Source organism: Balaenoptera acutorostrata, chromosome 18 (assembly GCF_949987535.1).
Source record: "Balaenoptera acutorostrata chromosome 18, mBalAcu1.1, whole genome shotgun sequence".
NCBI classification, from domain to species: domain Eukaryota; kingdom Metazoa; phylum Chordata; class Mammalia; order Artiodactyla; family Balaenopteridae; genus Balaenoptera; species Balaenoptera acutorostrata.
Window position 1 is genome coordinate 55,418,438 of NC_080081.1, and position 23,640 is coordinate 55,442,077.

General features: G+C 43.9%; 1 protein-coding gene and 1 pseudogene across 1 annotated transcript; both read right to left on the reverse strand.

The window, feature by feature from the left end:
* Positions 1-6,876: 6,876 nt before the first annotated feature.
* KBTBD6 (kelch repeat and BTB domain containing 6) lies at positions 6,877-11,728 on the reverse strand. The gene has a single exon (XM_007186786.3). It carries the CDS (start codon positions 11,427-11,429, stop codon positions 9,345-9,347), a length of 2,085 nt encoding a protein of 694 aa, XP_007186848.2. The 5' UTR covers positions 11,430-11,728; the 3' UTR covers positions 6,877-9,344.
* Positions 11,572-22,589, reverse strand: LOC103005111 (cell division control protein 42 homolog; annotated as a pseudogene).
* Positions 22,590-23,640: the final 1,051 nt, after the last annotated feature.

Here is a 23,640-nt window from a genome sequence, read left to right on the forward strand (position 1 = left end):
CAGCTTGTGGGATCTTAGTTCCCCGACCAGGGATTGAACCCGGACCCCGAGCAGTGGAAGCACAGAGTCCTAACCACTGGACTGCCAGGGAATTCCCCCTCTCACAGTTTAGAAAGAGTAGCCTTGTGTTGGAGATGAATCTTGCCATTCGACACGGCTTGAGCTCCTGATTGCCTCTCAAACTTTTTTTTTAAAATTAATTTATTCATTTTTGGCTGCGTTGGGTCTTCGTTGTGGTGCACGGGCTTCTCATTGTGGTGGCTTCTCTTGTTGCAGAGCACGGGCTCTAGGACGCGCGGGCTCAGTAGTTGTGGCGCAGGGGCTTAGTTGCTCTGCAGGGGCTTAGTTGCTCTGCGGCATGTGGGATCTTCCTGGACCAGGGCTCGAACCCGTGTCCCCTGCATTGGCAGGCGGATTCTTAACCACTGCGCCACCAGGGAAGTCCCGTCTCTCAAACTTTTGTGCTTATCCAACTCACAGTCCTTATTCTTGGTGGCTTCTAGCAGATTAGGGCGTGCCAAGACCCATTATTGCTCCAAAGGCATGGGAAATGCCCACACACACGTTCAGGCTCCCAAAGGACTACTAATTGCTTGTCCCTTCAGGTCCCCAGTGCAGGCTAATTGGAAGCCTGACCTTCAGGCAGCAACTGGGAAAGGCAGGATGTTAGCTCTACAGTCCAGCCCCTATCAAAGGGAAACCAGGAGCTGGGTATTTGAGCCTATTCACTCTGTGCTGAGCCAGAGGGAATCACTGCTGGGAACACTTGTGCAACCATATAAAAATGCCTCTTTGTTCTCTGTGGTCTCAGGGGACTCATAAATGCTGAGCCCCATCATCATCCAGAGCTAGGAGATTCAGGACCAGTCCCTCAGCTTGTAGCCATAGAAGGTGGGGTGCTAGACATGTGGACAAACTCTTTTCACAGAGTATCTGGAGACAGGGCTTTATGGCTGGGGTGAGCTGGGTGGGGAGAAGGCACAGGAAGGAGAAGGCACATGCCGGTTCAGACCCTCCCATGACGACTAATTATATGCCTTGTCAGCTCTCAGGTGTGCGCTAATTCGAAGCCCAAACCTTGGGCAGAAGCTGGAAAATTATGCAAACACCTTCTGGGGAGAAACTGAGAGCCTTGCATTTTTGTCTGTTCCCTCTGTGTTGAGCCTGCTGACATTTCTGTATCAAACTGCCCCTTGGTTTAATGGGGCTCCAGGGTAGTTGTGAAAGCTGGGCCCTGTTGGCTTCCAGAGCAAGGTGACTTGGGAGCCAGTCCTTCAGGTGGCAGCCAGATAAGTTGGGGTGCTGGATGTGTGGACAAGCTCCTTCCAGAGAGAAGCTGGAGACTTGTTTGTAGTGTTGGAGCGAGCTTTAGAGAGCAAGCAGGGGGACTGCCCAGGGCTCCTTCAGTCTCCTGGGAGAACCCCAGTCAGCATCCATACACAAGCTGATTAGAAGCTGGACCTTCAGGCAGTAGCTGGGAAAGTATGCAGTAAAGCTCCTTTAAGGGAGAAACTAGATGAGGGGTGTGTTTGCCTGTTCCCTCTGTGCTGAGCCCAGGGAGGGGAATAGCCATGGAAGTACTTGAGTACCCATTTGAAATCACTCCTTTTTTTAATGTGGTCCTGGAGGACTTGGAAATGACAAGGCTGGCTGCTTGGTTCCCCAAGGCTCCCCAAGCTATGTGATTTGGGACACAGGCCCTTGGGTGGCACCCTTCGAACTTGTGGCACTTGATACATGGTCCAAACTCTTCACTCCCAAGGGAGAAATTGGGCACTGGGGCTCCCTCCTGAATGCAAAAGCTCTATTTTCTATTTGTAATTTGATGTATCAATATTACGGATTTTGTATATTTGTTTCTTGATAGTTTGGTTAATCTGATTCAGTACCCAAATCCAACCAAATCAAGGTGCAATAATTATTGAATACCCTAACTTCTAAAGAAGAGAACTAGACTTGGGAATTGGTGATTTTGTCAAGAATTGTTGCAAGATCTGTGTGGCTGGACATCTGATCCTGCCCTGGAGAATCCTTCCCTTCCACTGGGCCATTTTCAATTTTTACAATAGGCAGATATCTAGGTTTAGCTGTCTCAAAGTTTTGACATCTCAGCTAATGTTGTGTAGGATTCAGAGCTTATTTAAAAGAGTAACAGTGCATGGAGATTTCTAGAAGACTAAAATGAAGTTCTTAAAAATACGTTAATCAAAATACCCCAGGTGTTCAGGTACCCAAATCTGCAATCTTGACACTACAGACGATACCATCCCTCCTTATCTTTCTCTTTGTCTTCCTGACAGTATCTCCATTGTATGCTATTTGTTGAAGATGGTTGCATGTACTAAAGTGTTACTGCTTTTATAATGTCAAAGCCCAGTAGGTAAGCTAAATGCAGTATCACTTCTTTTAAATAAAGTTATGGGACAGTTTACTGATGGGTATTACAACTGTATGTATGACAAAAGCATTAGAACTGCACAGAGAAAGGGTGTAGTGAAGTATGTTTCATAGGATCTACTTGGAACTAGGTGGTACCTGACTCTCCCTACTGCATGTGACCAAAACCTACAGAAGAGAAAATACAGCATAACATACATGTAAAATCCCATTAAGGTATCCATCATTAGAAAATAGACTCTGCTGGGAATTCCCTGGCAGTCCAGTGTTTAGGACTCTGTGCTCTCCACTGCTGAGGGCCTGGGTTCCATCTCTGGGCAGGGAACTAAGATCCCACAAGCCACGCAGCCAAAAAAAAAAAAAAGAAGACTCTGCCTTTTAAAAACTACAGTCATGGCTTGTTGAATGAGCCAGAAAAACCCTGTTTTACTGAACTGATAATGAGTTTTCTATGATGACTAACCCAGTTTAATAAAACTCTTCTCAATTCTTGCCACTAAAATATGAATGGAAGGAAGAACGAGGTTGGGAAAGACCTCATTTTGAAACTTTTCAGAGCAAATCTCAATTTTTGCAAGGCTATTATCATTTGCTAATTTAACATGAAATTTAAGAAACAAGCAAGGACTGGGAATTCCCTGGCGGTCCAATGGTTAGAACTTCGCACTTCCACTGCAGGGGGAAACAGGTTCGATCCCTGGTGGGGAACTAAGATCAGCAAGGCGCAGCTCGGCCAAAAAGGAAGGAAGGGAGGGAGGGAAGGGAGGAAGGAAGGAAGAAACAAGGAGGAGAAAAAGAAACTATTTAAGCTGTAACAGAGCTTTTTTAGAGTTTGTCTTGTAGCAATTAACTTTCAAAACTTCCTTAACAACTTGGTCAGAAAACCCAAGTGAATTCACAGGTGCTTAAGGAAAGGTGGAGAACTTGGAGGAAATATGAAAGGGTTGAGAGGAGAGATGTGAGTCATACTGCTTTATTTCCCCTAGCCTTTGTTGATTTGAACAGATTTGTTTCCGTTCTAATTCTCTGCCATCTTTATAAAAGATAGAGAAATATATAGTGTCAGAAATGTGATTTATAATAGCATCATTACTCCATAATTGAAAACACTGCGTGTTTGGTTGTCTAGGAGAATATGCCCATCAGAAATAACCTGTAGCTCTGGAGGCCAGTGGGTTGCTATGACAACCAGACAAAAGAGTTTAATAATAGCTCTCCCTCATAGCTGGAAAATTGACAAAAAGATGAGAGCTCTGAATGCAAGTGTTTCTCATATAAATGCAAACAAGCACGAAATACATTTCTTTCTTTGTTCAACAAACATTCATGGAATGCGGATGCGGTGCCCGGCACTATGTTAGGAGCTGTGGAAAAGATAGACATGGTTCCTCCATGAAGAGTGCACATTTTAGTTCAGGAGACATATAATAAAGAGTAAACAAATCAATACATGGAATAATGCCAGCATGTGAGGAGGCCGTACAGGAAAGTAATGGGACTGGGAGACTAAACAAGCAGTATCTAGTACAGAATACGGAGAAGAACCCAGTCACAGCATATATCAAAAATCTTGTCTTTAGACATGAAGTGAAATAGAGAATGGAGTCATATTCTTCATTCATGTACTAATAGAAATACAACTACTAACAGAAGTATTACTTACTCTTCACTTGCGGGCGGGCGTTAGGATTCCATGTGAAAATCAGGGTTGTTTGAGTGTTTTTAAAATAAGTATGGCTATTTGTAATGAAAATTATGATGATAAAAGTTATATACTTGACAGAAGCAATTACTCAAAATGTTCTCTGGCAGCTGTTTTGAAGTTTTCACAAACACAAAAAGTGACACTATATGTGTATATTGCACGAACTATGATTAACCTGAAATCAGTATAATAATTCAGCAAGAAACTAAGTTTTGAATAGACTATTGTGGTTAATTGGTCTGGGCTTCAACAGAGGGGGAGAGGAGTAGCTTATATTCACACAGCACTGCAAAGATGATCCAGGCGCAGAAAATGCTACAATGTTGCTAAATAGCCTATTTTGCTCTAAGAAATGTCCAGTTTTCATCATTGCTCTATAATTGATATCTTACATTTTAATTAGAAGCAACGTTTGCTGTTTAATTAATACTGCCATTGATTACACAGAGCCATTTTTCAGTACTCTTTTCCTTCCTTTTAGGAAGTTGGAACATTCTACGATATAATGCCAATATGAGACTTTGGCTCATGATGTAGGGTACCAGTACACACTGAGCCTAGGAGGCTTTATGTAATCAAAACAAGATGAAGTGCCCTTGCCTTTTCTGTACAGAGCGGCAGCGGGAGCCCAGGGAGCTCTGAGTGTTTCTGGGGTAGGAGGCCTAGCCATCTTGCATTGACTGCAGTGACTGCTGGGATGGTGTTATCACTCTGGCCGCCATGTGACAAAACCTGGCCTGACAGATGGTGTGATAGAGACTGCTGTTTAACCTAATAGCCTTTTCCCTCATTCCATAAGAAGGAACGCTTGAAGTTTAACTAGATACATGTTGACCCAGAACAAAGACTACCTCTCCTAGGCACTCTTGCTGCTAGGTATGTCCATGTAGTTAAGATCTGGCCAATGTCATGCAACTGAAGCAATGCTCACGACTTCCCTCACAGGGAAGGGTCATGCCCTCCCCTCCCCCTTCCTCCCCTTTTAATGGCTGGAATGTGGACACAAGGATGAACCAGCTTGGACCATGTGGGTCGGGACAACACCCCAAGGGTAGCAAAACAAGAAAACAGAAAAGCCTGGGTGCGCCAGTCAACTTTCTAGATGAGGGATAACATAACAGATTGGACTTTCACATGAGAAATTTCGTATGAGAAACTTATTTACACAATTACGGGTCTCCATTACCTACAACCGCCTCTATATTCTAATCAACGCACAAAATGAGGGAACACATTGCCCCATGATATCTTCTCTGTACAAAGAAAGCCCTGAAGACATTGAGACCCTGGATCAAGCTGTACCTGAAGTGAGTGCCACGGCTGAATTTTTCAGTTATAGTATGCAAAAACAAAATTCTATTCTATTTTCTTAAGATGATCTAAATTAAGGTGATATTAATTTATCTGAGAGTCCTGGCTCTTCTTTTTCTTCAAGGCACAAACATTATCTGTTTTGGAAGAAATACTTTGCCTGACATTTACATAGTCCCTTTAAACTAGTTTTCCTACAATTAATGAATAGTTTGCCCAAAAGAATATTCCTGATTGATACGGTGGGTCTGAGCAGCAATTTTAGCTTTAGAGGTGAGAATGAAAAATGGTGACTCCAGGATAGACAGGTGACTCCCCACAGACTAGGCTGTTTTAGGACAAAATGTCTCAGATATGGATGGAATGTTATACAACAGTATGTTTCCTACTCTCCCTGTGCCTTGGACCATGTTGAGTCCTCAAGGTTAAAGATGTGAGGAATGGAAGAGTTTGATGAAACAGATAAGAATGACAAAGGGTGCAGAGTAAAGGAGGGGGGCCCTTCCCCCTATTCTGCACAAACCTATGCTTCCATGGTACTCTGAGGTTTGGCAACTTCTGTGAACAGTGTCTTTTGCTATTTATTATTATTATTATTATTATTTTTTATTTATAAAGACCAAATACTTTTTTTTTTTTTTAATTTATTTATTTTTTTTGGCTGTGTTGGGTCTTCGTTTCTGTGCGAGGGCTTTCTCTAGCTGCGGCGAGCAGGGGCCACTCTTCATCGCCGTGCGCGGGCCTCTCACCGTCGCGGCCTCTCTTGTTGTGGAGCACAGGCTCCAGACGCGCAGGCTCAGTAGCTGTGGCTCACGGGCCTAGTTGCTCCGCGGCATGTGGGATCTTCCCAGACCAGGGCTCGAACCCGTGTTCCCTGCATTAGCAGGCGGATTCTCAAACACTGCGCCACCAGGGAAGCCCTGCTATTTATTATTATTAAAAAAAACAATTAGGTTTGTATACATTGAACCCTCTAGTTGGTTCTAAAAATGACATTGATTCTTTTAGGTTTCTACTGATAGTCACATTTTCTATAAGTAAGGTTGCTTCCTCATACTTCCCTGCTTTATCATATTTGCTGTAACAAATGTTCCTTTAAAGTTAGTTAGAATGATGAAAGGGTTAAAGGTTTTACACGGGTATGGGGAGGAGAGACTGTCACAAGTGCTCTTATCTTGAGTCTGATGAGCTTCAGAAGTAGTCATACTTTTATAATTTCAGGGATGTTATGACACCGGCCTTTTTCTTGGGAGTAGATCAAAAGTGTTCCCCAGATTCTCAGCAAGATCAGGTACAAATATTTCTACTTTACCCTTTTGGAAATCCTAACATCACTTATGGTTTGAACTTAAAAGAATTTTTAAAAATTTGGGTCCTTTGAGCTTTTCAGAATACAGGGACAGATACGAAAGATAATTAACGTCATTCTAAATCTTACAAATAGCAGTCCTACAAACATATTTATTAAAAGATGTGCTGATTAATTGGAAAACAGAGACAAGGGTACTTTCCAGTCAAGAAGGGATTTCAACACTGCTAGTTGTCATTCACTGTACAAGCAAGGGTTTTATACATTTAACAGAAACAATGAATTAAAAAATCAGAAAGTCTAGATTCTAGTATGTTTTATTTGTAACTAATCACATACAAATCACTTATCCGTAAAATAATGATTAACAACTATTCTCTAATTCACAAATATAGCACGAAACCAAAATTCTTCCCAAGAAAACCTCTTTGTAAACCAAGGTATTACTACTATTTCGCTTAGGCTTTAACTTAAAGGTTGAAAATGACAATTGGAGAATCTGTCTTTTATCAATCGGTTGCACACCTTAATTCTGCAGAAGGATAGTCTGGTTGAGATCATCACTGTTCTATTTCAACCCGACAAAAGAAAAAGCTATCAACAAGAAGTTACTGGTGAAGAAAAAGTTGGCCAAAAAATAACCCTATTGAGAAACAGCTTTGTGTTAAGGACAGTGCCGAAAACAACCTTGATGTCAAATGGAACAAAATTGAGCCTTAGGCAACTAAAAGCATGTCTGCCCTTCTGAAGGAACACATACTGGTAGGATAAGCAAGCATCTTACTTCACTAAAAATGTTGAACAGGAATGTCTTGTAGAATCTTCAAACAGCCCATCAAAATGGCTAAGAAATATCTTTAAAAAAAGAAAACCTTTTATGTCTTCCTCTCTGTTTTCATCCTATGGTATTTCAATAAAAAATCCAGTTCCCTACCAGAAAGAGCACATTCCTCTGCACTCTGCCCGGGTGTAAGAAATGTTAGCACGCTGTCACTAGAGAATAAACACAGAAGAGGAATTATCATGTCACTGAATGAAGATTCAGGGAGATAATTCTGATTGTGTATAGAAAAAGTTATACACCATAAACATCTGGTCACTTATCATGTATATGTATCAATAACAACTATATCTAATAAACCCTCAAGAGGTAAGCACTTATGTTTTCATGTATTTAACAATGTAAGTTTTGTGTGATTTATTCTCTATTTCTGGACTTTCTTTCCCTTACATATGCTGACAGAAACAAAGACTGGAGCATGGTTCATAGAGAAACACAGAACAGATACAAATACCATAATAAAATAGCCTTGTACACCACTGCATAGAGAAATATTTTAGACGAAATATACTTTCACTACTGGCCCCAAATGCTATCATCCACGTATGTTATTTAACTGTAAACTTTTAATAGAAAAATACCTTTAAGCTGATAATAACATTTAGCGACTTACAAAACTGACAGAATTTTTCAATGCTACACAAAACAGTTCTATACACAACTTAAAGTTTGAAAATTCTTTGCTGGCACTTGATTTTATAGTTGATAGACACGATAACTACTGATTTCAATAAAATACTGTTCTTAACTAATACATACTTTCAAAACCAATATTACTCACAAAACAGTAAAGAATAATCACATCTTGTTGACAAATCTTCTAAGATAAACACCAAAACTGTACAGCCAAAATATTTTAAGAATCACATAAACTTTTCAGGACAGTGGATAAAAATTTTCACAATCATGTCCAGTGAAAAAAGGATTATTCCTCTGATTCAATGAAGCATGTATCAAGTATAGATTTAAAATATGAACCTACAAAGCAAGTTACTGGGTTTGTTTTTTTTTTTTTAAAGGTTTTTAGATGATTGGTGACATTACTAGAATGGAATTTTTTTAGATGGAAAATTGGTCACTATTTGCAAATACACATTATATTACAGATTTAAAACTGAAATTTCTTTTCAAACAGTAGAATCCTGTTTTTTTGTTTTTACTTTCAGTGAGCTTATGAGCATTCTATATATTATCACAAATGAAATCACCATTCAGTCACATTAAACATATGTATTTTTTTTCACAAAAGAGGAGAAAACTGAACTAAAACTTAGCAGACTATATTTGTTAGAACACATTTTGTAAAAACCCACTAGTTTAAAGTTTTGGAAATCTACTACACTGTTCCGAAGGAAAATATATGCTTTCCAGCCCTCCCTAGTAATTCCTATCCAATCAGTTTTCTATTGTAGAAATTAAAATTCAAGTTGAAGTACTTGTGGCACAAGACAGAATGTAAGATTTAATAACAGAAGACTATTGATTACAACTAACTTATATTGTCATCAAACATAAACATACTAAACAATCAACACTGGACTTTTAGAACAGTAAATTATTAAATAGGTTGATTTCTTTTAATGTTTAAATTCTGTAACATTAAATTACGTTAGTATTTCAAACAATACCCTTTCTAAACCAAACCTGAAATTAATCAACTTTTTTTCTTTTTTTTTTTTTTCCAGCAAAACGAAAGGGTCTCTTTAAGATACTTTCCAAAGCAGTAAAAACACCTTAGTGTTTCAGCTTATCCATAACACACTCTGCTGACCCTGCACATTTCACTGAGGGGCTACCTGAACCCACAAATCATCATCAGATAAAGAACTTGAACTTCCTGACTCAGAGTCCAGCTCACTGAATCCACCTAAATCCCACTCAGTGCTCGATTCACTGGGTACTTCTTCCTCCTCAGTGAGAAAACTCTGACCAGGTTCAAGACAGGAAGGATAAACGCGAGCTGAGAGGCAAAAAAAGTTAGAATCAAACTGGAACAGGCCTAATGTGGTACCTATATTAATCCACTGGTCACCCCTAATATCATATTCATACACGGTCACTCGGTTCTTTTTCCACTGCGGGGTGCGTGAGGTGATCAGCAACAGTTTTTGGCCATGATTGATAATCCGGTAGTTGTTAGTCTCTGACACCAAGGGAATGTTATTAATCTGCCTCCACTCTCCTCTGACTGGATTGTAGACCTTCATGACAGGGATGTCGCAGATGCAATAGATCTCATCATTGAAGACACAGGCTTCCTGAAAATCATTGCGCTTCAGAGAAACACACTTCAGCCACATATTGTGGCTGGGATCAAAGCAGAACATGCGCTTACTATTGAGAGCGTAAAGATAGTTCTGAATTACCATCAGATCGAAGGAAATAAAAGAATGGGGCAGTGGAGCCACCAGTGCCCACTGGTTCCTCTGGACACTGTAGCACTCCACCTCCTTCAGTTTAATGCCGGTAATAGGGTCCCGCCCACCCAAAATGTAAATGTAGCCATTGAGGTATGCCACGTCCATGCCCTCACGGCAGAGCAGGCGGTCAGCAAGTTGCTGCCAACTATTCTGGGCTGGTTTATACACCCAGAGGTCTTTCCTGGGCTGGGCGGCCAGATAGATGTCATGGTCTGGAGAGACACAGACAGCTAAGGTGGTCACAGTCCTAGTGTGAGCAAGGCAGGTCAAAGGTGATGGCACTTTGTAAATGTCCCCCGAGTATGGGTCACAGCACAGAAAGGGATCTCTGGGATGTCCAAAGAAGATCACCATCTTCTTGGCATACACACCCAGCCTCTGGGGTGGATTTTCTGCCACGGATACAACAGAGCTGCTGCTGCAGCCGCCAGCGCCGCTAACGACACTGCTAACGACGCCCCCGCTGCCGCTGCCGCTGCTGCCGCCACCGCTGCTGCTCTCTGGCTTTGGCACTAGAGACTTGCACAGCGTGTCACCATATCGCATCTGCCGGGCCCCTTCAACAAGGTCCAGACAGTACTTCTTCACCATGGTGTTGGTCAGCAGCCCCTCCAGGTAATTCCGATCTTCATCGGTGAAGTGTGTCCAGCGGACACACTTGAAGACTTCTGCAGCGCTGGGACCCCGCTCCTTGGGAGCCGCCTCCAACCACTGCACCGCCACGTGGCACACGGTCTGCTCATGCTCGATGTTTAGACTGTCCAGGCGCAGGACGGCCAGCAGTTGGGCCAGGGTCAAATCTGCCAGAGACTCCTCCCGAATCGAACTCATCTGGCTGAGCTGCTTGAAGTTGTGGGCTATAAAGGACTGGGCCTGTGATCGCAGCTTGCGATGGCCGAAGGCGTCGGCGAACTTGAAGATGGCCGTGCAGTTGGCCAGGTCAAGGCGGCGGGCTAGGAAGGAGGCACAGGCTTCACGCACATACTCGAGCTGCAGCATGTCGGAGGCGGCGTACAGGCGCTCCACGTTGGATTCACTCAGGGACACACGACCTGTGTAACAGTAATCGACCAGCACCTCGAAGGACTCGGCATCCACATCGTGCATGGTCACATTCGTCTGGTGACTCTCGTACATGCCGCCGGTGAACATGCTCTTGAAGTAGGGACATGCGGCAGCCAGCACGTTACGGTTGCAGGGGAAGAGGCGGCCCGTGCCAGGCCCGCTGCCAGGAGTGACCACCTCGATGGTCACATCACAGAGCAGCCGCGCGTCGTAGAAGGACTTGAGCTGGGCCAGCAGGGCTGCAGAATGGGCCGTGTCCTTCAGCTCCTCCGGGCCCGTGAAAAAAGCCGAAACCGTGGGTTTGTGAACCCTTTTGGGCCGCTTCCCGCCGCGGGGACTAGCGAGGCGGCGAGAGCGCGAAGCTTCTTCCCGGGACTGCATGGTGGAGATGCTGGCGGGGAGCTGAGGATGAGTAAGGATGCAAGGACCGGGCTCTGGCGCCTCCTCACCCTCTGCTCGCTGACGCTAAGACCGCGGTGTCTCCGGAGAGACTGCAGCACGGGTCCATTTATTTAAGTCAACCCTACGCCGCGGTGCCGCCTCCCTCGACCGCGTAGACCGCGTCCGACTCACCCGTTCCCAGTTCCACGCCCTTTCTCCGCCTCAGCTCGCCCTCACAGGACCTACTGGCTGGAACCGAGCGATCCGCCACCGCCGCGCTGGCAACACCAGTAGGCGTCCAGGAGAACTACGGTTCCCAGGTTACCTTTCGCGCCTCGAGGCACGCCGGGGCCCTCCGGACTCTGCGGCATAGGCTGCGGCACCAGCTGCGGCACGGGCTGCGGCACGGTAGCCGCTTTGCATGTTGGGAGTAGTAGTAGCCGCAACAACATCGCGAGACTTGTTGGCTGTTTATTGTTTCGGATGACGGAGTTAGAAATCGCTAATTCTCTTCTATTCGGTGTTATGGTTTCGAACTCTGGGTGTGGAATTCAGATTAGATACCCGTTCTACTGTTTATCAATTGTTTGACTTCTCTCTCAGAGCTCTTGTTTTTGAAAACGTTAATAGCAATAGTATTTCATAGCGTGTGACGATTGAACTAAATTGCGTAGGCGATATACGCATAAGCTGCGTAGGCTGGATATACTTGCTCTGAATAAATATTTGTTGATTAGTAGAATAACATACCTATACGTAGTACCCATAATATAAAGGTTCAATAAGTTTTACCTTTTCTTCTAACGTTTATGAAAGATGTAGCAACCTCTCATTTGAAATCATGAGCCTGTAGGAAAATGGGAAAAACCCTGTAGGTTTCTGCAGAGATACCTTTAAGTTTTGGGGGTTTTGTTTTTTTAATAAATAGATTTTAAGATCAGTTTTAGGTTTACTGGAAAATCCAACAGAAAGCTACAGGAAGCTCCCATATATTCCACCCCTTCTCAGTTTCCGCTGTTTACAACATATTGCATTAGTGTATGCCGTTGTTACAAGTGATGAACTTAACACTGATATATCATTAATTAAAGCATGTAGTTTATTTTAGGGTTTACCCTTTGTGTTGTACAGGTCTATGGGTTTTGAAAAATGTATGTCATGTACCTATCATTACAATAATATACAGAATCGTTTCACGGTCCTAAAAATCCTCTGTTCAATCTACTTATGCCTCCTCTTCCTTGCCCCCCAGCCCCTGGGAAACACTGATCTTCTTATTGTCTAGTTTTACCTTTCCAGAGTGTCTTGCAGTTGGAATATATCTTCTTTCACTGGCAATATTCAGTTAAGATTCCCATGGCTTTTCACGGCTTGATAGTCATTTCTTTTTATCATTGAGTAATATTCCATTGTGTACGTATACCAGTTTACTTATCCGTTTCCCTGCTAAATGACATTTTGTTTGCTTTCAATTTTTGCAATTACGAATAAAGCTGCTATAAACACTCGTGTTGGTTACTGCATGGACATAAGTTTTCAACTCATTTTGGTATACGCCAAGGACTGTGATTGCTGGATCATATGGTAATACTATGTTTAACTTTGTAAGGAAATGCCAAAATGTTTTCCAAAGTGGTGGCCTGTACTGTTTTGCATTCCCATCAGCAATTAATGAGCGTTCCTATTGTTCCACATCCTCCCTAGCATTTGGTATTGTCAGTGTTTTGGATTTTACACTGTACAGCCTTTAAACTTGCCTCTCTGGGAAAAAATTCTGAAGGATCTGATCATATTTTAAACATCTAGCAATATCTTCAGGGCTGTTCAACTGTGGTCTCAGCAGTATGTATGAATTTTCTCAAATACGCAAATCAAGAATATTAATAGGGGCTTCCATGGTGGCGCAGTGGTTGAGAATCTGCCTGCCAATGCAGGGGACACGGGTTCAAGCCCTGGTCTGGGAAGATCCCACATGCCACGGAGCAACTAGGCCCGTGAGCCACAATTACTGAGCCTGCGCGTCTGGAGCCTGTGCTCCGCAACAAGAGAGGCCGCGATAGTGAGAGGCCCGCGCACCGCGATGAAGAGTGGCCCCCACTTGCCGCAACTAGAGAAAGCCCTCGCACAGAAATGAAGACCCAACACAGCCAAAAATCAATCAATCAATAAAATTAAAATTATATATAAAAAAAAGAATATTAATAGATGCTTTGGTGGTCTCACAAAGTCTATATTTCATGTTCCAGAAGTAGTGCTGAAGTATTTTCATTAATTCTCTTGATATGAATGTTCATAACTAATCCAATATAGCTCCTTTCACTACCATCCCCAAATTAACTGAAGATTCTGGAATTCTAGTTATTAAGGAGAATTTTAAATAAAAATATTTAACAAAGAGACCTTGTACTGTGCGGGATCCTAAGAGTTCGGCATCATACATGCCCAAACATCCCTTGAATTAGTCTGGTCTAACGTATGCTTTACAAAAGTGTTTTTATATTTGTATTTATCAACATTGTTTCACTATAAAATCCTCAAAATAAATTGTGCTCAGGCATTGAGTTTTAACTTTTTCATATATGCCTCTAACAGTGTAATTTGCTTTCGACTGCTTTTCACAAAATTCAAAATATTTATTAGACACTGTGCTGTAAGGCCTACAGCAGTATTGTTCAATAACATTTTCTGTGATGACGAAAATATTCTATATCTGTGTTATCCATTATGGTAGCCATTAGCCACATGTGGCTCTTAAACACTTGAAATGTGGCTAATGCAACTGACGAACTGAAGTTCTAATTTTAGAAACATAGCATTGGCAGCAACCAATCTTTTCAACAAATGCTACCAAAACAACTGGATCATAACGGAAAAAAATTAACCTTGAAACTGACAACGTTGAACTTTACCTAATCCCTGTGCCACAGGGCAAACAGCGATAATTAAGAAATCCCTTCAACCTTTTTTTTTGTTTCTCCCTGGAGATCATCCTATCCTTTTGTGATTGGAAATAGGTAACCATGGCAAACCACCTTCTCCCACGTGACTTAGATAAGCGTCATGGTCCACTCTTTCTCATGACTACTATAAGGCTCACAGAGGATCCCCTTATTTACCTGTGAGAAGGTTAAACACAGACCTTTCCATTTTTGCCTGAACCTGCCAACAAGGCCAGACACAGGGTCTCTAACTCCCAGTCCTTGGTCTCATGAACGATTAACTGAGATTAGAAGTGTGCCCATGGAAATTCCCTGGCGGTCCAGTGGTTAGGACGCGGTGCTCTCACTGCTAGGCCCAGGTTTGATCCCTGGCCGGGGAACTAAGATCCCACAAGATGCGCTGTGAGGCAAAAAAAAAAAAAAAAAAAAAAAAAAAGAAGTGCACCCAAACTAGCTAGACACCAAAATACACATTTCCTAGTCAGCCGCCCAAGACTTCCCCTAGTTACAAAAGCAATTCTAACTGTAAACCACTCTACCTAAAACTTGTCCAAACCCTCCCTACAACAGTCTAAGGCAAACTCACCCTGCCTTTGATTCTGAACTGTTCTCCACGATGGCAATATTCTGAAGAAACTCAGTTTCCTTACTTGTTTGGTTTTTGTTTTTGACAGTTTGGTGCCATTACTGGAATGGAACTAGAAGCCCACCTCTGGGCCCCCATCTTCTCCGCCCAGGTCCTGAGGCTTTTTGAGCCGCAGACAATTGTCTGTGGTAGCACGGTAAGGATTTGATTTTGGTTTTGGGGGCCATCTCTTGGTTTGGTTTTGTTGCTAGCTATTGTTTAATAGCTCTGTAGTGACCTAAATGGGAAGGAATTCTTAAAAAGAGTGGATATATGTATACGTATAATTGATTCACTTTGCTGCACAGCAGAAACTAACACAACATTGTAAAACAACTATACTCCAATAAAAATTAAAAAAAAAAAAAAAAGACCCCTTCCCTGAGACCAAGACAACCCTGAGGGTTTCTCGAATTAGGTGGCTATTGCTGAGCTGGATTCCCTAGCTTTTTCACGATCGCCTCGCCTCTCTATGCCACGACCAAGGAAACAACGCAGATCCCCCGAAATGGGACTCCTTCCACGTCTGTGTTTCAAAACCTGAAAAACTCTATCCTCTTCTTCCACCTTTGGACCCCTCAATTACTCGTTACCCTTTTCCCTTTTTATACACAAAAAAAGAAAGACATGTATATCCTTGTTTGCGGGATGGTTAGAAGCTTTTTTTTCTGCAAACAGGCTACTGCCACAACTGTAGCTAAGCTGGTACCAGAAAGAATTTTCCCTACGTGGAGGTCCCTTTGTTCCTCTCTGGTGACAGAGGAACCAACTTCAACAGTAAGGTTATTGAGGATATTCAACAAGTACTTTCACTGCTACAAAAATTTCACTGTCTTAGCCACCCTCAATCCTCTGGAAAAATAAAGCCAGCCAACAGTGCTCTTAAATTCAAACCAGCCATACTCTCTGAGGCACCCAACCCGCCCCAGATCTTGTACTTGGTCCTTGGTCCTGGTGATCCTCAGATCCTCCCCCTCCAGTCAACACTGATTATTCCCTTATGAATAATTATGTATTATGAAATAATACTGGCAGGCCAGTGAAGATTTCTTACCTCTTCTGGACCTTAAGTGACCCTAATTTGATCTAATATCTATCCTTGTATCACCTCACACTGGTCAGAATGGCCATCATCAAAAAGTCTACAAACAATGGAAATATGTATGGAAATATGTTAATATAAATGTTTCAGACATTACAGGAAACTTCTAAAAAAAAAAAAAAGTCTACAAACAATAAATGCCAGAGAGGGTGTGGAGAAAAGGGAACCCTCTTGCACTGTTGGTGGGAATGTAAATTGGTACAACCGCTATGGAGAACAGTATGGAGGTTCCTTCAAAAACTAAAAATAGAATTATCATATGATCCAGCAATCCCACTCCTGGGCGTATATCCAGAGAAAACCATAATTCGAAAAGATACCTGCACCGCAATGTTCATTGCAGCACTATTTTCAATAGCCAAGACATGGAAGCAACCTAAACGTCCATCGACAGAGGAATGGTTAAAGAAGATGTGGTACACCTATACAATGGAATATTAGCCATAAAAAGGATGAAATAATGCCATTTGCAGCAACATGCATGGACCTGGAGATTATCATACTCATTGAAGTAAGACAGAGAAAGACAAATATCATATGATATCACTCATACGTGGAATCTAATTTTTTTAAATGATATAAATGAACTTATTTACAAAACAGAAACAGACTCACAGATTTCAAAAACAAACTTATGGTTACCAAAGGGGAAAGGTGGGGGGAGGGATAAATTAGGAGCTTGGGACTAACATATACACACTACTATATATAAAACAGATAACTAACAAGGACCTACTGTACAGCACAGGGAACTCTACTCAATATTCTGTAATAACCTATGTGGGAAAAGTATCTGACAAAGAATGAATATATGTACACGTATAACTGAATCACTTTGCTATACACCTGAAACTAACACAACATTATAAATCAACTATACTCCAATAAAATTTTAAAAAAATAACATCTATCCTTAAATATTGTTAAAGTTTTATTAAATACACTCATATTTATCATCAACAGGTCAGGTTTCCTTTCCCACCACACACCCTACATGACCTTCAAATTGGAAATTCCCTCTTCTGGAAAAGATACCACCAAAAGACCTATCTTGAATCCCAGTGGAAGGGATCTTACACTGTGTCCTAACCACCAATACCGCTACAAAACTACAAGGGGTACAACATGTACTTTATGTGTCACAATTAAAAAATGCAAAACAGGCACCCCCGGAGCAGGCAGCAGCGTTACTCCTCCATGGGCCCCGGCTGCCGTTTGCGTGCGCGGCTGGGAGGAGGGCAGCTGACTTCCTCCAACTAAAAAAAGAGAGAAGGATGTTCCCCCAAACCCTCCCTTCTGGTCCCTGGTAGAGCGCTCAGAACTGGTGACCACTTCAAAAAAGAAAAAGATGCCATCAGCAAAAAAAAAAAAAAAAAAAAAAAAAACAAAGCAAAACAATTACGGTTTCTCATGTAAGAAGCGTGGAAGTCACCACTCCGTCCTAACAACAATTAAAAAGCTGAATGGAGTGAAAAATCAACAACTCTTCTTGGATCCGTAAGAGAGGGGAGGACACAGGGCACACGGCTGTTCCCAGGGCTGGAGACGCAACAACAGGGAGTACTGGCTTACCGGGAGTGCAGACGCAGGAGCAGGAATCGTGGCAGGAACCAGGGCTGAGGTAGGAAGACTCCAAACACAACTGACAAATTGCTAGAGGCTCAGGGCGGACAACTCTGAAGTTAAAAGCTCCAGAGGACCCAATCAAAGGGGGGCCTCCGACTCTGGGAGCTTGAGAGTTTTCACGGTAAACATGGGAGAAAAATCCCCTCCTGCTTCCAAAGGGAGAGGGAAAATGGAGCCTGTTTTTAAATACCCCAGAGCACTCTCTTACCAGGCCTGCCCTCAGGAGGAACTAGTTAATCAGAGCCTAATCTGCTGGGGTCTTATAAGAGCCCGACTAAGGGAAATACCCAACTCCACTTAACTATAGCCTTCCAGGTGGGAGGCGGGAAATACCCAGCTCCAGCCCACTCTATCCCACCTAAGGGGAAGGAAAACAGTAAAAAACACACTTAAAGCTCACAGTTCAGAGGCCCAGGCTCCCTAAAAGGCTGAAACCTAATCATGCACAATAGGGCTTCCCCTCCCCACTCCCCACCGCGGCATTACTACAGGCCTGTTTACTGCAGTTTCCTTTACCCAGCACATCAGGTCCCAATATCAACAAAAAATTAAAAGGCAAAACCACAATTTTCTTTTTTTGATGGGGAAAAAAATGTTTTTTAATTGCGTACTCAATCCATTTTGTGTATTTCAAAAGGTGCAATACTTTTCTTCATTTGTCAGTGAAAAAAGTTAGAAATTAACTTAAAAAAAAAAATCAGTGGCAAATGGCAAACCAATTTCCTTGAGAGTCAGGGTTACATATACAGTGCATCCTCGAACAGAGGCGGGGCAAGCCAGATTCCACCCACTTTTCATGAGTTTCGTCAAATACTGGACCTATTCAAGGGTCAAGAGAAAAGGCAACTTTCAAAAAGAGTATATATATGTGTAATTTTTTTCTTTTTTAGCCCTACTGCGTGGCTTGCGGGATCTTAGTTCCACTGACCAGGGATCGAACCCAGGCCCACGGCAGTGAAAGCACCGAGTCCTAAACACTGGGCCGCCAGGGAATTCCCAAAAAGGCGTATATCGTTAAATGAGGCGCTTACTACACTCCTTCCTGAGAGCACCCGGTGGGGAACACGTTTTCTAAACTAGATCTAGGAAGTAGAATGTGGAATCAATCCGTCCTCCTCCCCTTAAGGGCTGTCCAATGGTTAATGAATTAAAAAAACATGACTAAATAAAAACAAATCCCACACACACCTCCCTGCCCCACCCCCCCAAAAAAAAGAAAATAAAAAAAAGCTAGATATCCCAGATTGCTCTCCAGAGTGGAACCCGGGAACTGTTTCAACAACCCAAATTAGTCTGTTACAGAGTCACCACAAGCATGCCTTGCTTTTAAACAAACAAAAAAAAACAACAACAAAAAATTTTTTTTGAAATGACAAAAGCTAGTACTGATCATTTTTTTCCGACAATACACAATTACTCAAAATTAACTAGTACTGAGAGGGGGAAGGGGGCCATACCTATGGGCCTTGTCTCACAGGAGTGAATGTGGGTAGGTGCAGGGCATTTGTCATCATTGCAAAAACGAATCTTAATTTTTAAGATTGTTTGATTGAAACATGGCTTTTCATATGATGCCGACACCAGCTGTGCAGAAAGGCCTCTGGAGAGACGTTCACAGCAGCACACACCTGCGCCTCTTCAGTTCTGGAGGCTCCAGGGCAGCCAATATTCCTTTGTTAAATACATTCTTTTTTTTTTTTTTTTTTAAAGGAATTCCTTTATTTTTATTATTTATTTATTTATTTATTTATTTTTGGCTGTGTTGGGTCTTCGTTTCTGTGCGAGGGCTTTCTCTAGTTGTGGCGAGCGGGGGCCACTCTTCATCGCGGTGCACGGGCCTCTCACTATCGCGGCCTCTCTTGTTGCGGAGCACAGGCTCCAGACGCGCAGGCTCAGTAGCTGTGGCTCATGGGCCTAGTTGCTCCATGGCATGTGGGATCTTCCCAGACCAGGGCTCGAACCCGTGTCCCGTGCATTGGCAGGCAGATTCTCAACCACTGCGCCACCAGGGAAGCCCTAAATACATTCTTTAGGCCTTTCTGTGTGAGTGCAGAACGCTCCACATATTTGACCGCCTTCAGGTCACCGGCCAGTTTTTCAGCAGCCTCTGGGGTGATAGGATTCTGTTTATTCCTGGCAAGTTTCTCAGTAGTGAAGGGGTCCTCTCTGAGATCAATTTGGGTCCCAGTAAGCATGAAAGGAGTCTTTGGACAGTGGTAAGTTATCTCAGGCACCCACCTTTCTTTCACATTTTGAATGAGGATGGAGAGACCACTGAAAAACAGACTAGAAATACACCTGTTTGTGGATAACTCATAATCTGTCATAATCCTCTTGCCCTGCAGTATCAAAAAGTCCAAGAGTATATGGCTCTCCACCAATCATAACTGTGACTGCATAGTTGTCAAAACAGTCCACACAGGGACTTCCCTGGCAGTCCAGTAGTTAAGACTCCATGCTTCCGCTGCAGGGGCCATGGGTTCCATCCCTGGCTGGGGAACTAAGATCCCTGCATACTGTGTGTGGTGTGGCAAAAAAATTAAAATAAAAAAAAAAACAACAGTCGGTACATACTCAGATGGAAATTTGTTTGTTGTGTAGGATACCAGGAGACATGTTTTACCAACAGCACCATCGCCGACAACAACACACTTAATTGTCTGCGTTGCTGAAACAGTTCTGTATCCACTTTAAATATTTCAAATTTGATGCTGACCTCAGCTCCACCGCCCACAAAACCACAGTCTGAAGAGACAGAGCAAGCATCAGAACCAGACATGGCAGGAATGTTGGAATTATCAGACCAGGAATTGAAAAGAACTATAAATAATATGCTAAGGGTTCTAAGGATGAAATAGACAGGATGCAGGAACTGAGGGGCAATGTAAGCAGAGAGATGGAAATCCTAAGAAAAAAACCAAAAAGAAATGACAGAGGTTCTGGTTCAAGACAGTGACGTAGGAAAATCCTGAACTCACCTCCTCCCATGGACACACCCAATTTATGTGGAACAGTTTCCTCTGAAAGAAAGCTAAAACCTGGCAGAGCAGCCCTTCACACCTGGTAAACGAGAGGGAAGCCACATGGAAGCAGGTGGGAAAGGCTGAGGCAGAATCTCACCATAAATCCCCCACCCCCAGTGCAGGGATCTGCAACAGGAGGGAACTCAAAACCCGGATCGTCTCACTGAGGAGTGAAGAGTCTATACCCCATATTGGGCACCCCAACCTTTAAGACCTGCACCCAAGAGACAAGCCCCCAAATATCTGGCTTAGAAGACCAGCGGAGCCTGCACCCGGGAGACTCATGGGCTGTAGCAAACAGAGGGCTGGTGCACAGACCCATGGGTGCCAGGGCCCAGCAAAGAAGCAGCCCTTTGAAAAGTGCCCAGGCTTTCTGTGAAAAAGGACTCACTTGCTACTTTCGACAGTGTTGGTCTGAGGGGCAGAGGCCTGCTGGGAAACTCTCTGGGGATGGAGGCTGGCAGGTGCAATCTTCCTGCTCTCCCTCTTTTTAACTTTCATTTCTTTTATTTTTCTTTCTTTTCTTTCTTTCTCTTTCTCCCTTCCTTCCTTCTTTCCTTCCTTTTTTTTTATTTTGCTTTTTTTCCCTTTCTTCTCTTTTTGGTGGGTACCATCTTTGCACTACCCACCCCCCCCCCGCCTTGCTCCAGCCAGTGGGTGCATCACCACCCTCTCTGCTGCTCTCCAGAGCACCAATATCTCCCAAAGGGCAGGAACTTCTACACATGTCCAGTGCCGCAGTTTGTATGTCTGGTGACCTGGTTTCTACAGCTGCCACCCAGGGGATGCCCCTTGATAACCTGGCCCTGGAAGCCAGAGGGGCTTGTGCTCCTGGGTCCCACAGAGAGACAGTTCTTGGCGGGGTACCACCCCAGGGCACTGCACAGATAGCGGGCTGAAATGCTTCCCCAGGCTTTCTGAGAAAGAGGCCTGTTTCCTTCTTCTTTTTTTAAAAAATGTATTTATTTATTTATTTATTTTTGGCTGCGTTGGGTCTTCGTTGCTGCGTGCAGGCTTTCTCTAGTTGCGGCGAGCGGGGGCTACTGTTTGTTGCAGTGCGCGGGCTTCTCACTGCGGTGGCTTCTCTTTCGCGGAGCATGGGCTTTAGGCACACAGGCTTCAGTAGTTGTGGCGCACGGGCTTCAGTAGTTGTAGCACATGGGCTCAGTAGTTGTGGCTCGTGGCCTCTAGAGCGCAGGCTCAGTAGTTGTGGCACATGGGCTTAGTTGCTCTGCGGCATGTGGGATCTTCCCGGATCAGGGAGCAAACCCGTGTCCCCTGCATTGGCAGGCGGATTCTTAACCGCTGCTCCAGCAGGGAAGTCCCCCTGTTTCCTTCTTCAGGATCTTTGCCCTAAGGGACAGGCTTCTGCTTTGACTCACTTATGTGGGCTTATGGAGGTGCTCTCAGGGAATGGAGACCCATGGATGCAATCTTTGCCTTCTCCCTCTGTCTTGCTCCAGCTCACTGGTATCTTCCCATAAAGAGCTTATACCCTTGTCTGGTGCCCTGACTTTTGTGGCTGCTGCCAGGAGACATCTCTGTATCACCTGGTTCTGCTGGCCAGTGGGGTTTATGCTCCAGGAGTCCTACAACTGGAACCAAGGGGAAAGAGTTCATAAACTCCTACCACCCCTGGGGCACGGGAGGAGGCAACAGACCCAGGAGGTCTGTCTTTCCCACAGAAAGTGGGAGAGGCCTATAGGCTTATCATTATAGCCACAGCCTGAGGGGCAGGCTTCTGATTAATGACACATCTAAGGCTGACCTTAGACCTTTCCTGAGACCTCGGAGGACGATGCTATCGTCACGCTTCACCTCTGCCCTGCTCCAGTGTGCCGGCATCTCTCGGAGAGGAGCTCTTATACGTATCTGGTGCCCCAGTGTTTACATCTGGTGCCCTGGTTTTGGCAGCTTGATTCCTTGGCTCTGGTGGCCGGGGGGTTTGCACTCCTGCATATGCGCAGGACTGCAACAATCCCATACACAGTTCTTGGCAGGCTACCACCCCAGGGCACTGCCCAAACAGCTGACTGAAACACACCCCCGGGCTTTCTGTGAAAGAGGCCTACGCGCTTGTCCTGAAGCTTTGGCTTAGGCTTTGGCTTTGGCTTAGGCTTTAGCTTTGGCTTAGGCTTTAAATCTGGCATGCATCTAGTGGCTACGGAGGGGCTCAAGGAATGAAGGTCAGGGGACGCCATCTTATACTGTCCCTCTGCCTTGCCACAGCTCACCGGTATCTCCTAGAAAGGAACTAATACACTTGTCTGGAGCCCTGATGTTTGTGACTGCTACCCCGAGGACGCCTCCAGGTTCCCTGGCTCTGGTAGCCAGTGGGGCTTATGCTTGCCGCCCCACGGGACTGTGTATGTTTGCATCCTGTAAAAGCTGCTGCCTGAGGGTCTGGCTTCCAATCAGCCTGACTCCTCTCCTTTGACACTGACTGGTCTTGGTACAGCCTCAATGACGGGGAGCTGTTAAAGGTAAAATAGACTGCTTGGCTCACAAAGATTTGAGAGAATGAAGAGCTAGGACAGCTAGAACAATAAAGCTCATCTCCTACACAAGGCCAATGCTGCAAGACTGGGAGAGGTAACTGTTTCATCCAGTGCATAGAAACCAACACAGAGCGTCAAGCAAAATGAAGAAACAGAGGAATGAAATGATAGAGGTCCAAAACACCGTAAGAGAAATGCAGAAGGCCTTTATGGGCTTGTTAGTAGACTGGACACAGCTGAGGAAAGAATCACTGAGCTTGAGGATATATCAAGCAACACCAGAAACTAAAAAGCGAAGAGGGACTTCCCTGGTGGTGCAGTGGTTAAGAATCCGCCTGACAATGCAGGGGACACGGGTTCGATCCCTGGTCTGGGAAGATCCCACATGCCGTGGAGCA

What these genes read in the sequence shown, in the direction of transcription:
- KBTBD6 (XM_007186786.3), bottom strand. Translation starts at nt 11,429, where the DNA reads ATGCAGTCCCGGGAAGAAGCTTCGCGCTCTCGCCGCCTCGCTAGTCCC.